The sequence below is a fragment of the Pelodiscus sinensis genome, chromosome 27 (assembly GCF_052426305.1).
Source record: "Pelodiscus sinensis isolate ZL-2025 chromosome 27, ASM5242630v1, whole genome shotgun sequence".
Taxonomy (NCBI): Eukaryota; Metazoa; Chordata; order Testudines; family Trionychidae; genus Pelodiscus; species Pelodiscus sinensis.
In genome coordinates, this window is record NC_143078.1 from 17304482 (window position 1) to 17319567 (window position 15086).

At 45.8% G+C, this 15086-nt stretch overlaps 1 protein-coding gene across 2 annotated transcripts in view; it reads right to left on the minus strand.

Moving 5' to 3' along the window:
* Positions 1-15086, minus strand: part of KLHL12 (kelch like family member 12) — a 40869-nt gene that overhangs the window by 12043 nt on the left and 13740 nt on the right. Inside the window, exons 4-7 of one of the 2 annotated variants that reach the window (XM_006135730.3) lie at positions 15012-15074; positions 13586-13735; positions 12915-13029; positions 6051-6157 (exon numbers count right to left, since the gene is read on the minus strand). In XM_006135730.3, coding sequence (XP_006135792.3) covers positions 6051-6157; positions 12915-13029; positions 13586-13735; positions 15012-15074 — 435 coding nt within the window. The remainder of the gene's footprint in view (positions 1-6050; positions 6158-12914; positions 13030-13585; positions 13736-15011; positions 15075-15086) is intronic. The other variant, XM_006135731.3, reaches the window with a different exon arrangement.

Consider the following 15086-nt stretch of genomic DNA (forward strand, 5'->3'; position numbering starts at 1 on the left):
AGAATGGCTTGGGCCAGCCCTGGTTACTAGGTGGGTGCACATAAATGCCCCGACGGGCGCCATGGCGCCCACGGGCACCACGTTGGGGACCACTGGTGTAGAGGGGTCTTCCAAAGCTATACAGCAACTTTAAAAATATCAGCAATGATTCAGCCATTTATACAGCCCTGTAATCACATTACAGAGGTCTTTGTTTTGATGTTGCAAGAGACAGCATAGTTCTACCACTCCTTCCTGGTCTAGATTCCCCTCTCCAGTCCCTCATGTCTCTTCTTTCATCTGTTTCTCTTCCTCATTCTCTCACTCCTTTCTCTTTTTTTGATCTTGGAGAAACTGGCTTTTCTACCCTAATTGGTTACTAACTCTATGGCTTCAATCCACTAGATTAGTATTCTCAGGGCTCGACAAATCCGTTTATCTACTCACCCGTGGTGAGTAGATTTCAGCTGGTCGCCCCGTTCACCAGTGGTGTGCGCATGCGCGGTGCGGGGCTGGCGAGTGGATTTTGCCGCGGTTTGTCGAGCCCCGAAGAGTCTTATATAATCCTTTCCTATGATTTAAAAAAAGCCCTATTCCCAAGTACATAAGGAGCTACAGCTGTGCATAAAATTGGGAATTTTGAAAATGTCCCACAATTGAGAATAAAAGCTGCAGCGGGGTAGCCAGGTCAGTCTGTAACAGGAAAAACTTTAAAAAAAAACAACAGTCTAGTAGCACTTTAAAAACTAACAAAACCTGTAGATGGTATCATGAGCTTTTGTGGGTACAACCCACTTCTTCAGTGACCAGCGTGTTGGAAGTCCAGATCCAAGGATAAATAAGGGGGGGGGGGAAGGGCGAAAAAACTGAAGGGGAGGAAGAAAAACAGTGAGTAGACAGACTCATTCAGCTATCCTTCTGAAGCTTAACCAACAACAGTCTAGTAGCATCTTAAAGACTTAGTAGTTATAAGAGGCTGATAAGAACCATTAGTTAGCACTTGGAAAGGAAGATGACCAACAGCAAGAAGGCACAAATAAGAGTCACTTGGGCTATGTCTACACTGGCGCAATCTTGCGCCAGAGATATGCAAATGAGGCTAAGCGTGGAATATCGCTGAACCTCATTTGCATATCGAATGAGCCGCCATTTCTGCAGAAGAGGCTCTTCCACCAGAAGGAGCTGTCTACACTGCTCCTTCTTGAGCAAGAAAAACCCTCTTGCGCAATGCCGCTACGCTGATTATTTTCAGGAATAACGGCATTGCGCAAGAGGGGTTTTCTTGCGCAAGAAGGGGCAGTGTAGACGCTCCTTCTGGCACAAGAGCCTCTTCCACAAAAATGGTGGCTCATTAGATATGCAAATGAGGCTCGGCGATATTCCACAGTTAGCCTCACTTGCATATCTCTGGCGCAAGATCACGCCAGTGTAGACACAGCCTTGGAGGAGAGCAGGGGAACCACATCAGAACACAGCCCAATCCAATTAGGCACCACACAAACATCTGAAGTACATTTTCCCAGATCACGGGAAAAAACTAAATAAAACACCTTTGCCTGCCCTATAATAAACATTCCTATTTACAAATAAATCAGTTGCTCCAATCAGAAACTAGAGAGAAGTTGGAGATAAGTCTAGATTTCCATTTGAGCCCTATCTTAAGTTCTGCAGAGGCAACACACACATTTCTAACAAAAAGAAGAGTGCTCTAGAGTACTGATATTGTGAGTTCTTAGTGTACAACCAGTCCCTAACTTACAGCCACCTCGACTTATGACCATCCGCACTTACAACCAAAGCGGTCGTAAATGCGGGCTCCGAGTTACGAACGCGACCGGCGCTTACGAACAGCGCGGTCGCAATGGAACTCAATGGGTTCTGAGTTATGGCCAAGCATTTGGTCCGTAATGCGTTTGTAACTCGGGGACCGGCTGTAATTCAATAAAGTACAATTTACATTCTAATTCTCTTACAGGTTTCTTCAGCTGGTCAACTCATAAGGAGTTTTCAGAAGTTGTGCATCACATACGGATTAAACCATGTTTCCATATAGAGATGTAATAGTGTAGTCAATTAACCAATAAGCAAAAGCTTATAGGTTAATGCTATAGACTACACACATTTCCCCTTCCCTCACCCTGCTAGTAAATATTATAGCAGGCTGGCCAGCAGCCCAGCATAGTCCTGGCTTGCGACAGGTCTGGGACCTACCCTGCGGTGGCTCTGCTTTTAAAGTGTATTAGCAGGCAGGCAGGCAGGCAGGCAGCCTAGCTCAGTTCTGGCTAGTGCCGGGTTCAGGAGCTCAGACTGCCCTCCCTCCCCCCTGGATGGGGCTGCTGCCACCCCATGCTGCGAGGGGAGCTGGTTTTCAAACTGGCTCCCCTCATAGAACAGCTCCTGCCTGGCACCCCATGCTGCTGCCTCTGGTACAGAGAGAGTAGTGCAAGTGGCAGGGGTCTCCTCGGGAGTGAGGTCAGAGAGCACTGGCTGCCAGCTCCACCCCCAGGGACTACAGAATAGTCAAGTAACCAATAAGAATTCATGAGGTTACTCAACTATTCAATTAACTGATATTAACATCCCTATTTCCCTATCTTTATTGCTTGAGGATATAGCTGGAAATAACTAAAGACCACTTTATAGATTCTCCAAAAGCCACATCCCTTAATCAACAAAAAAGGCCATATTATTTAAAAAAATTAAAGGGGAAAACTTGGAGGGGGAAAGTGAAGACAGCTACATAATATTAAAAATAATACATGGTATGATGGATTTGATCCCAGAAATCCCCTTAGGGTTGTCCTGTGGTGTGCTGATCAAGCCAGGATGCCAGGAGATCCACCCTCCCCCCCCCAAACTTATCGCCTAAGATGCCTGTTGGAAACACTGAACAGAGGGAAGGATCGGGCCAAAGCTAGAAGGCTGCTTAGCTTGTTAAAGGGAAGTTTGGATCAACTGCTTATGATAAGAATTTGCACTTAATACATTTCTGAGTGGATTAGGAGGCATTTTTTCTTTATTTTAATTTTGTAATTTACTTTGATCTGACTGACTGTTTTCACCTGCAACCATTTAAATCCTACTTAATACAACACTTGTTTACTCTCAAGCCCAGTGTAAATAATTGTTACCGGGCCAGGGGTGGAGGGAGCAAATCACTGTACATCTCTCTCTTTCACTGATAAAGGGAGCTGGCCTTATGAGCTTTCTCTGTGTAAATCTTTTACACAGAGTAAGAGATTTATTTGTTATAATGCAGAAAAGATATACATGTTCACAAAATATTTGTGTTCTGGTTTATACAAATATGGATTTATACAAAATAGATTCAATCAACTTAGCTTTGGTTTGACAGATAAAATTAATATATTTCTGTAAAGGTGTTTGACTTGGTACCACATGACATTTTGATGTTCTAAAAAGATGCAACAGTAACATGGCAGAGATTAAATGGATTAAAAGGTGGATAACTGATAGATTTCAAAATGTAACTAAATGGGGACTTCATCACTGAATGACAATAACAGCAGAGCTGCAGCGGGGCTTGTTCTCAGGACCTGGAATGAGCCAGGACTGAGCTGGGCTGCCTGCCTGCCCGGCTCCTAAATGACTTTTTCCTACAGATCTGCAGCGAGGGTAGCTGAGCCATAGTTGGGGTAGTTACCAAACCTAGCACAAGCTGGGATTGAGTGCTGTCCCTTATCGATTAATCATGTAGTCGAAAAAAAACACGCTTCTTAATATCCCTATCCTTCACAGTCATCTCCCAACACATACTTGTGTTATTATTGTGGTTACTTCTTGATACTTATTTCAAAGTATTATTTTAGTTTTTTGACTGGTTTGTGCATGTCAAAATTTTAATTTCACTCTTCTGCTTAAATTTAATTGAGGAGTGAGTTTTAAAATGCTTAATCTGTCCTGTAATTAATCCTATGGTGATTTTCTAAAAATATTCTAGTGGCACACATCTGCTGGTGGCATCCTTTCTCAATGTGCTGATTTTTGTGCTTCTTCCTCATTACTAGCAATGGAGAATGGCGCTGGGGGAGTTCTTTGCACCAATGCCAAAGTGCTTGGCACTGAATCAAAATGGCTCATCTCTGAGATAGGTCTGAGGGTAGCTTCCATGAGGACAGACTTTAGTTTGATGTCCTGGTCCTTTTTAACGAGGGGTCTGAAGTTCCAAAAGATTGTGTCCTTGTCGTTTACATGGAGTTTTCCACTTGACTACAGAGCACTCTCAGGCACAGGTTTGTCACAAGAGGCAAAAGGCTTAAAACATGGGAACTGGGGCATGCCTGGGCCCGGAGGCAAAAAGTCCTTCAAGTACAGGAGCTATATACACTATCACAACTTGGAAAAACTACATATACACTGTACACAAACAAAGAGTCAAACCAATGGAAAGTAACCTCGTCAGAGGAAGCAATGGTCATTCCAGCCACCATCATAGGCAGTAAAAAGGAAACGAGAGGGTGCAGGACTTTATATGGGCACAAGAATTGTCCAATGGATACCACTAAAAATCTCCGGGAACGCTGCATGCAGCATGCACCCACCAAGCATAGAATGGATGTGGGCAAGCACTTGAAGAAATATAAAAACTTCACTAATAAAGTTTGCAGCTGACAAGAACTGGGAGAGTGGTAAGTAACAAAGTCACTGTTTCAGAGGGATCTGGATTGGTTGGTAATATGGGTGCAAGCAAACAATATGCATTTTAATATGGCTAAATATAAACGTATCCATCTAGGAACAAAGAGTATGGGCCATATTTACATGGCTTTGCTGGGAAAAAAATGGGGGTGATGGAGGATCATCACTGGAACAAGAGCTCCTAGTATGATGCTGTAGCCACAAAAGAGTTAATGCATGAACAGGGGAATCCAGAGTAGAAGAGATTATTTTACCTTTATTTGACACTGGTATGACTGCTGCAGTTCTGGTGTCCAGAAGTCAACAAAGAGGTGGATAAATTGAAGAGGGTTCAGAAAAGGAATCACAAGAATGATCAGAGGAAGAGAAAACTTGCCTTAAAATGAGAAACTCAAAGACCTCTATTTAGCTTATCAAAGAGAAAGTGACTTGATTTCAGTCTGTAAGTACCTACATGGGGAACAAATATTTAATAATAGTCTCTTCAATCTAGTAGAGAAAGAAAACACACTCTAATGGCTGAGGGTTGAAGCTGGACAGATTTAGACTAAAAACAAGGTGTAAATGTTTAACTGTGAGAATAATTAATCAGTAGAAAACTTACTGAGTATTATGGTGGATTCTCTATCACTGATGTGTTTTCTAAAAGATCTGTTCTAGGAATTATTTTGGGGAAGATCTACCACCAGTGTTATGCAGGTGTTCCTTCTGGCTTTGGAATCTATCAATCTATGAAGTAATATATTTTTCGCAATGTGTATTTCCTGAGATAAATCCTGAAATGTCTGTTATCAATACTAAGACTAACAGTCATCAATTAGTGACATCTTTCCTCCACAGTTTTTACTTAAAACTTCACTCACTTATTACAAACTGTTTAAATAGTAGCATCATTTTCCCACTGCAATACAGCCTCTTCTAGCTAGAATGTGGTAGCTGTTTAACAGCTAGTAGTAACACTGCACAACACTTCCGTTCTGTATTCTCCATTTCTTCTTTTGCAGTGGTAATGTAAGGAGGTAGATTACAATTATCCAATTTGGAATCTGGCCAGAACACACACTGATACAAACCCTTGCAAAAAGTTTCAGGGGAATTTTTTTTACGGCCATAGGAATTTGGGATCCAATTTTAACACCTCATCTAAAAGACAGTCCCACTAGCAGCACTGGTGCACATCTCAGTCAAGTAGAGGAAGGATGCTCCTCAACACTTCTGACAACATCTAACCCTCAGCAGATAAATCTGCAAATAAATCTCCAATTCTAAGCAGAAGAGAAAGGGCAGTCCGCATGGGAAACACTAAGCAATTGGTACCTTATGAGGGTGTTCAGACCTATCAGTATTTTGATCCATTATATTTGCAGGACCCCTTGATGGTGAAATATGTGGCAAAGCAGATAATTCCTTACTGGCAAGAAACTCCACTCCTGAGTCTTTGGGTCATATTTCTCCACCACGTCAATAGGGGACTGCTGACTGCCAAAGCCTCCAATCACTAGCAGGACCTCGTTAGCACCTGAGAAAATTAAAAAAGATGAGAGTCAAGTTAATTCCTCTGCCATCAAGGGAATCCTCTAATGAAACCTTAGAATCCACCTTGGAAGGATGGTCTGTATCTGAAGTGAAAGGGCACAGGAGCCTCTAAATGAATATTGCTCCATCACTGTACCATACAGACAATATTCCATCTTTTCCACACCTGAAAGCAGCTGATGGAGGGTGCATGCTCCTCCTAGCTTAATCTCACAAAAATTGTTGTCTCAAAGGTACCCCTTCAGTGGCGGTCAGACAGAGTACACTCTCATTCACCATTTCACTGTGTGCATCAACCTCCTATGCCCTCCTCGTGCAACCAGGGTTGTTGCTGTACCTAACTACCCCAATGAAGCACAATGGGAGACCTATCTTGATGAAAGGAAGCAAGTCAACTATAGAACACTCCTATTTAAAGGTAGAATGGATGATATGGGGGAAGAACTATTTTCTGAAAATATTAATCTACTATATATTTGAGAGTTTGGGTCTGTTTGTTCAAGAACATCTCCTAAACAGTAAGGGCACGTCTACACTGCCGGTTTTGCTGGCAGTAAGGATGAAAATGAGGTGTGGATTAGCATATCACGGCCTCATTTGCATAATTTATGCACACCTTTTTTGGCAGAAAAAAGTAGCGTGGACGGGGGTTTTTTTGCACAAAAACCCCTTTTCCCACCAGATCCTTTTGCCCCAAAAAAGGAGGTTTACTGATCTGGCGGGAAAAGGGGTTTTGCACAAAAAGAAAATGTCTAAACTGCTTGTTTTTGTGTAACAACCCGTAGGCAAAAACGGATTGGCAGAAAATATGCAAATGAGATCACGTGTAGACGAAGCCTAGGAGCTAGGACCACCAAATTCAGCCTCCTCTTACAATCAAATCCTTACATTGCTTTAAGTTATGGTATCAGGAAAATAGGATGTGTCTGGAATAGGACTGCTTCTCATAAAACCACACAAGAAAGAGACCATCATTAGGCAGGTGAAAGGGGCCAGCAGTTTCCTCCCTCTTTGGAACTGCCTCAGCCCCAAGCCTCTGACCCCCCACCAATTCAAATGGGGACATACCTGGCTTTCCCCCTTCATTAGGAATCGAGGGGAAAGTACAAAGTTTGCTGCATGCCTCATTCTGGCTAGGAAGCGCAGAGGGTAGCTGTGAACTTTTTTCTCACTCCCTGACAGGGACAGGACGGAGAAGAGCAAGTAGCCCTGGTACAAATTTGAGCCCCCCCCCCCCCCCCCGGGGCATATACAGTCTCCTGTCCAGAGCTCCTCCTCACACCCAACCCTGACTCCTGCACCCCACACAATCCCAACACCAAGCTTCTCCCTAAGGACCTGACAAACACCAGGGAAATGTGGGAATATCCAAACAAAGACATTTTTCAGGTGACCATGAAGTTAACGGTGTTCAATAATTCTCCTATTAATGAAAGAACAGAGCTCTGTGCCGGTTATCATAACAACTAAGACAGGCCCAAGAGCGATTTTCCTGCCTATTCTGCTTAGCCTCAAAATATCAAGAATGTCATGTTTCCTCCTCTGTGTTTTCTGGAGGTCTCATTGGAGGCCTATATTACTGGAATGAGAGCTTGCCGAGCCGTGACCCAAAGGGGAGCAGTGCTGGAACTAACAAAAACTTATTTCCCCTCCAATGTTTGTCAGAAGTTTGAATATAAATAAGTAAATAAAAACCATCAAAGAATAGTGTAATCAATTTCAAAATCCCTTCCCCTACTCAGTTACCCAGTTTCACCTCCCTGTTACTTCTAACATTATCCTATTACTTTCCCCAGTTACCCACAATACTGCCAAGTAAATAAGGATAGCCAAGTCCTGAAAAGAAAATATCATCAATAGTTTGCCTAATTCTTCCTTTTACATCACAGAGAAGGAAAAAAAATCAAACTCTTTTTTTCCTTAAAACCACATCAACAAGAAACTGGTTTTCATGCATGTGTTTTATCCCAAACCTCCAGAGCTCTCCTCACTGTCTCTCTGATTTCTGACTGTTCCCTGAGGGTATATCTACACAGCACTTTAAACCCTGGTCTTAGCCAAGGCTCAAGTCAAACCCCTTTGCATCCACACTGCAAATGTGCTAACTTAGGCCCAGGGTCTCAGGATCCTGCAGGGCCAGAGAGTCTGAGTCCTACTGCTTTCCTGCATGCAAGTACGAAAGCAGCTGGTCTCTGGTCCTAAAAGTTCTCTGGATGCATCCCAGAATTCCTGGTGGGAGAAGAGCAGTGCTGCAGCTCTCAGAGTGGGCCTGCTATAGGACAGTGCTTTGTCTCTGCTCCAATGACTGTCCCTTGTTCCCCAAACACCGCCCCCCCAGCCCTACTTGTGACTCAACCTAGAAATGGAAAGCCTAATTCTTGGATTACATGGTAGTTCAATATAAAGCCTTCTTGAACTACAATCATTCTACTGAGACAGCCACCACAGAAGTTAATTGTGCTGCTTATGTACTTGTGTGTTTCTCTGGGCTTCTGCATCCCACCAAAAGTACTGCCACAGACAGGAAACAGGGTGGACAGTAGAGTTTTCCCCGCAGTTCATACATTCCTAGGTCTACAGTTGATATGCAGGGGACAAAAGTTCCAGGTACTGTGGGATACTGTGATGGGGTTGTTGTCTGTAGTATGTGCGTGTGGTGTGCTTGCTGCATGTCTGAAAGATACCGTGTGCTGAGCTTGTTTGTTTACAGGACCATGTGCTCAGGCTTGCAAGACTGTTAGGCAAGGCAGAGAGCTTCTTAACAAGGCTTTGATACCTAATCCCTTTCACATCCACCAAGACTTAACCAAGGGGCAGGACTCCTCAGGAGGCCAGGGTTTAAAAAGCCCACTCTGAAGTAATCAGAAGAGAGTTTTGCAAGGGAGTTTAGAGGGGGAGTTTAACGTTTTTTAAACAAAAACCACCCAATATTAAAAAAAGAAAAAAAAAAGAAAATCCAGAGAGGAATTGGCTTCACATCCCACAACAGAAATACTAACCCAGGAACCAATTCCTGCAATAAACCCCATTGCCAACTATCTAGCTTAGTGACATCATCACAGGACCTAACCACATCAGCTATACTATCAAAGGTTCATTCACATGCACATCAACTAATGTGATATGTCAGCATGTGCCAGCAATACCTCTCTGCCAGATTTTACCATCTACCACCTCCTCCGCCTCATTAGGACAGAAAATCTTCATTAACAGATCCTTCCCTAAGGGATACTTCTGTCCAAGCCACCTGTTGGCTTTCCTTCAGCTCTGAGTTTAAAAAACTGTGTACAACCTTTCCAATTTTATGAAATCGGCCATCTGAGTACGTTTTCATTTAGGTGGAGCCCATCTGTCCTGTATAGGCTTCCCCCCCCCCCCCCCCAAAAAAAGTTTGCCCGGTCTCAAATAAATTACTCCTCCCTACATCATAATTTCGTTCATGCACTGAGACCCTGCTATCTACCTGGTTCTTTGTATGAAACTGGAAGTATTTCCAAGAATGATACCATTGAGGTCTTGGACTTCAATTGCTTATCTAGCGGTCTAAATATGGTCTCCAGGACCTCTTTCCTATCCTTCCCGGTCATTGTTACCTACTTATACCATGACCACCGGCTCCTGCTTAGCACTACACACAAGGCTATCTAGATGTTTCAAGAGATCCACAACCTTTGCACCAGTCAGGGAAGTCACCATGTGGTTCTCGTTGTCATTGCAAATCTAACTATCTATGTTTGTAATGATTAAATCCCCATAACTATTACCTGTCTCATCCCAATAACTGGAGTCCCCTCCCCCAGAGATTATTCTCAGTGTGAGAAGATAACACAGCACATAATCATCTGGAAGGAGGACCAACTATGGAATCGTAGTCGGATGTTCTCTTTCCCATCCTCCTCAACCACACTATCCCAAAGTCAGTGCTTGTTTCTCAGGCCCAGAAGCAGCACTCCATCTTCAGCTGCTCTGTGAATGCCATGAACAACCACTGATTCTTTTTTGCTATGGCCCTCAGCTATCTCTCTAGTTGTTGCGATATTTCCTGTCTGCAAATACAGGCAGTCCCCGACTTACGCGGATCCGACTTATGTCGGATCCGCACTTACGAACGGAGCTTTCTCGCCCCGGAAGTCGGGGCGAGAAAGCCCCGTTCGTAAGCTGCTCCGGTGCCCCTGGTCTGTTGGAGACCGTCTCCAGCAGACCAGGGGCACCGGGCGGGTTCCCGCGCTTCTGAGGCTTTGCCAGAGCAAAGCCTCGGAAGCGCGGGAACCGCTGCTGCTGCCACTTGGGTGCCGGTGCCTGTGGTCTGCTGGGGACCGTCCCCAGCAGACCACAGGCACTGGGACCCAAGCGGCAGCAGCGGGCGGGTTCCTGCGCTTCTGAGGCTTTGCCAGAGCAAAGCCTCAGAAGCGCGGGAACCCCCGCTGCTGCCGCATGAGACCCGGTGCCTGTGGTCTGCTGGGGACGGTCCCCAGCAGACCACAGGCACCCGGACTGAAGCCGCAGCCGCGGGGGGGTCCCGCGCCTCTGAGGCTTTGCCAGAGCAAAGCCTCAGAGGCGCGGGGAACCGCCGCTGCTGCCGCTTCAGTCAAAGCGGCAGCAGCGGCGGTTCCCCGCGCCTCTGAGGCTTTGCTCTGGCAAAGCCTCAGAGGCGCGGGACCCCCCCGCGGCTGCGGCTTCAGTCCGGGTGCCTGTGGTCTGCTGGGGACCGTCCCCAGCAGACCACAGGCATCCAGACTGGAGCGGCAGCAGCGGCGGTTCCCCGCGCCTCTGAGGCTTTGCTCCGGCAAAGCCTCAGAGGCGCGGGACCCCCCCTCCCGCGGCTGCGGCTTCAGTCAGGGTGCCTGTGGTCTGCTGGGGACCGTCCCCAGCAGACCACAGGCACCCTGACTGAAGCCGCAGCCGCGGGGGGTCCCGCGCCTCAGAGGCTTTGCCAGAGCAAAGCCTCAGAGGCGCGGCACCCCGCTGCCGCTGCGGCTCTGCTCCCCGTGTCCCTGGTCTGCTGGGGGGGGGGGGGGTGCGCAGCTAGTGTGCTCCCCCACCCCCAGCAGACCAGGCTTTTGTTTTGGACTCTGGGGCAGAGCAGCTGGGGCGCTGCCGATTGGTCCTGCAGCGCCCGTGGGCACTACTGGACCAACCCGGCAGCACCCCAGCTGCTCTGCCCCAGGTCCTGATTCAGCCGCTGCTGGTCAGTTTCAGCAGCGGCTGAATCAGGACGTCTGGGGCAGAGCAGATGGGGTGCTGCTGGGTTGGTCCAGTAGCACCCCAGCTGCTCTGCCCCAGGCGTCCCCAAGTCAGCTTCTGCTGAAACTGACCAGCGCTGACTACAGGAAGCCCCAGGCAGAGTTGCTCTGCCCGGGGCTTCCTGGAATCAGCTGCTGATCAGTTTCAGCAGCAGCTGACTTGGGGACGCCTGGGGTTCTTAAGTTGATTCTGTATGTAAGTCAGAACTGGCGGTCAGTTTCAGCAGTGTCTGAATCTGGACGCCAGTTCTGACTTACATACAGATTCAACTTAAGAACAAACCTACAGTCCCTATCTTGTACGTAACCCGGGGACTGCCTGTATGAGAGAATTATGCACCCTGTATTTGCAATGCTCGTGAGAACAGCGCAGTACTCGGTGTATACCATGCTTCGGTTAGAGATGGCAGAGACCAAAAAGCGTCGGATGTGTTTAAGACTTTTTTGAAAATGGTGCAAAATTTATGCATATGGAAGACACTATGGGATAGATGGAGAAAGTTGCATGCTGGAACCCTAAGTCCCAGAGGTCCCTGGGTGAGTCATTTCTATCCCACGCTACACTGCAAACATTTCCCCAAAGACAATACACTGGACAGTAGCATGGGGTACACTGGGATAGCTTCCACTCTTGCAGTGCACTTTGCATCAATACAAGCATGCCTGGTCAATACATGCGGCACTGACACAAACAATCAAGTATGCATGTGTCCGTTCACATAATTAACCAGTGGAATAATTTACCTAAGGATGTGGTGGATTGTCCAGTGCTTAGAGTCTTTCTGAATACAGAGTTAACTAGGTGAAATTCTATGACCAGCATTATGCAGGAGGTCAGGTAGATTAGAATAGTCCCTGGGTGGGAGTTGGAGAGAGCATTATTCCTATGCAAAAGGACTGGTGTGCTGCTTCTGCAGGCCAAGAGTAACTGACCTCTAATTACATGGCAACTGTCTGAGCTCAACTCTGCAGTCCTGTCAGAAAGGCAGATCATGCCTTCAAGCTAGAAAGGGGCTTATGAACTGTGAGTCTAGGGGAGGCAAAGTTTATTTTTGCTCTTTAATACTGAAGTATCTCTTTCACCTCCTACCTCCATGATGTTAACGATCCTGTGAGAGGCGTAGAAAGAAACTGCCCCTCCACATTGCTCCCAAGGAAGCGCATGCTGCAATACATGTCTAGTAGCATGGACAACTCAAAGGGAAAAGATGATCTTTCCACTAAAGCACAGGACTGGGAGGTTAGGCAACCTGGTCTCTATTTCCAGCTCTGCCACATATTCACTGTGGGTTCTCTGTCAAATCACTTCCATTCTCAGTGTCTCAGTTTCTCTCTGAACAACGGTGATACTACTTGCTTCTCAAGGGGTTGAGTGTTAGCTCTGTAGTATCCGTGAAGCACTGAGATCAGCAGTCGGAAGGCACTAGGCAAACATCTAAATACAATACCTGGCGATTTCCCAAAGAACTCCTGTGTGTCCTTTCCTTTGTTGCTCACCTAGTCGTGCTCTAGTCCTGGGTCCCTGCATCTGACTCCGGAGCTCAGGCCTCAGGTGGAATTTCTTAGCTTCATCTACGAGGTCCCTGCACTGCAAACTGCACCGTATAAAAGGCTGGGGGAAAACATGCATATAGCGTATGTTTGATTTGTTTAAATCCCCTAGAAACAATCGTATTAGACCTAGTTCCCCTGAATTTAAGTGACATTAAAACTCTGACTTGCACAATGACCTATTGGCAACAGAGAATGGCTGCAAGTGCTACAGACAATAAAGGCTAAAAATGCCAGGTACTGCAGGGTTCCCTAACTGAGGGGAACATACAACATGGAGTAAATTGCCAAACTAAGATAAACCAATGTAAGTAACATTTAAACAAGCTCAACTACATCTGTGCTGGGAAACGGCAATACAAATTAGTTTTGGATCAATTTCATTATTCCATTGAAACCATTACAATGCAGATTGCAGCAGGACACACTGCCCTGCTTGTTGAGGGTAATGCATGTGGGCATCTCCAGCTGGGTAAGGACAGCGCTATGGATTATAGGCCATCACTGAAAGAAACAGCGGGGAAAGAGTCCCTAATGTGTTCTGCTGAGATACATGGGGACTAAACTACAGGAAGCAAAGGAACAAGGATATCAGAGGATCACTGTGCTGTTTATACCTCAGTGTCTATGACATCTGTGATATAGCGGGGGGTAAGAAGCGGCATGCGCACATATTGCAGCAACTCTGGCAAGGAATCCTCCCGTTCCTTTTTTGAGTGTTTCACCCAGTTTATAACTGCCTCAAAAACAGGCTCTTCAGAATCCACCTGAAAAGAAAAAGTAAATAGTCATCACACGGTCGGGGAGAGTGGTTCCAGTACTGGATTCGGGTTAAGCAATACATTTCCAACTTGTTGCCCCTGCTTCTCTTAGTAATGGCTGAATTATTAAACAACAGTTTATCATGAATGATATTTACAAATGATCACCAAGAAGTTCAATTTGATTTTCCCCATTTAAAAAGTGCCATCCAATGTTTTCATTTTCTGTCACCAACCTGTCCCAACGTATTTCCATAGCCTTTAGAATTTACTCATCGCACCCCTATTAGCGCTACCTGCAGCCCATGTCCAAACGCTCAAACATTAACCTCCTCACACCACAGGCCCTGGCTTTCTTTGTCCATTTCTCCCCCATGTGAGGAAACAACCTCCAAATACTCACCCCTTCCCAGAAATATGTACTGATTTGTGCCAATTAACATCTGCTGCAGACAGCCTAGAGCTCTCTGGCTCAGCTCTAAAAATGCAAACTGTCTGACTGAAGTGCAACCAGTGGAGAAGGCTTGTAAGTAGGAAGGGTTTCAGCAAATCACTAGGGTTATACTACCAGTAGAACTAGAGATTTCATTCCAGCCACATAGGAAAGTTAGCTCCACTGCCTATGCTTTCGATTCTGCATCTCCAATGGCTCTTATTTTAGAAGTAAGGGCAGGCCAGATGATGGGCAGAGAGATGAGGGGTCTGGTAAAACCCCAAGGGTTTCAGCCACAAGATGATAGAACGGTCAAGCCAAGCAAGCATATCAGCAAACCCTTGGGCTATGTCTGCACTTCTTGCGCAAGAACTCTTTTATGGAAGAGTTCTTGTGCAAAAAATCTTCCACGAGAGTGTGTCCACACTGCCATGTGCTTTTGGACAAGAGCATCCATGGCAGCGTGGACGCTGTCTTGCTCAAGAAAGCTCTGATGGCCATTTTAACCATAGGGCTTCTAGTGCAAGAAATTCATGTTGCCTGTTTACAGTGCCTTCTTGTGGAAGAACTCTTGCGCAAGAGGGCTTATTCCTTGTGGGGAAAGGAATAACTCTTCTGGAAGAAGCCCTGTTTTACAACGCTAGACTGTAAATTTACTTGCGCAAGAACGCATGTGCAGTGTAGACAGCCGGCAAGTTTTTGCGCAAGAATAACTGTTCTTGCGCAAGAAGCTGCCAGTGTAGACACAGCCTCAGAGAATGGCTGAAGATCAGACTGAACAAACAAGCTTTTCAAACAAGTTATTAACAAAAAGCAGAAAACTGACAAGGGATGAATAAGCAAAGCTACCTCGTGGATGTCAGGAAGCACAGGGATAAGGTGCGAACTGTCAAAAGCCAAGCAGAGCTGGATCTTGCAAAAGAA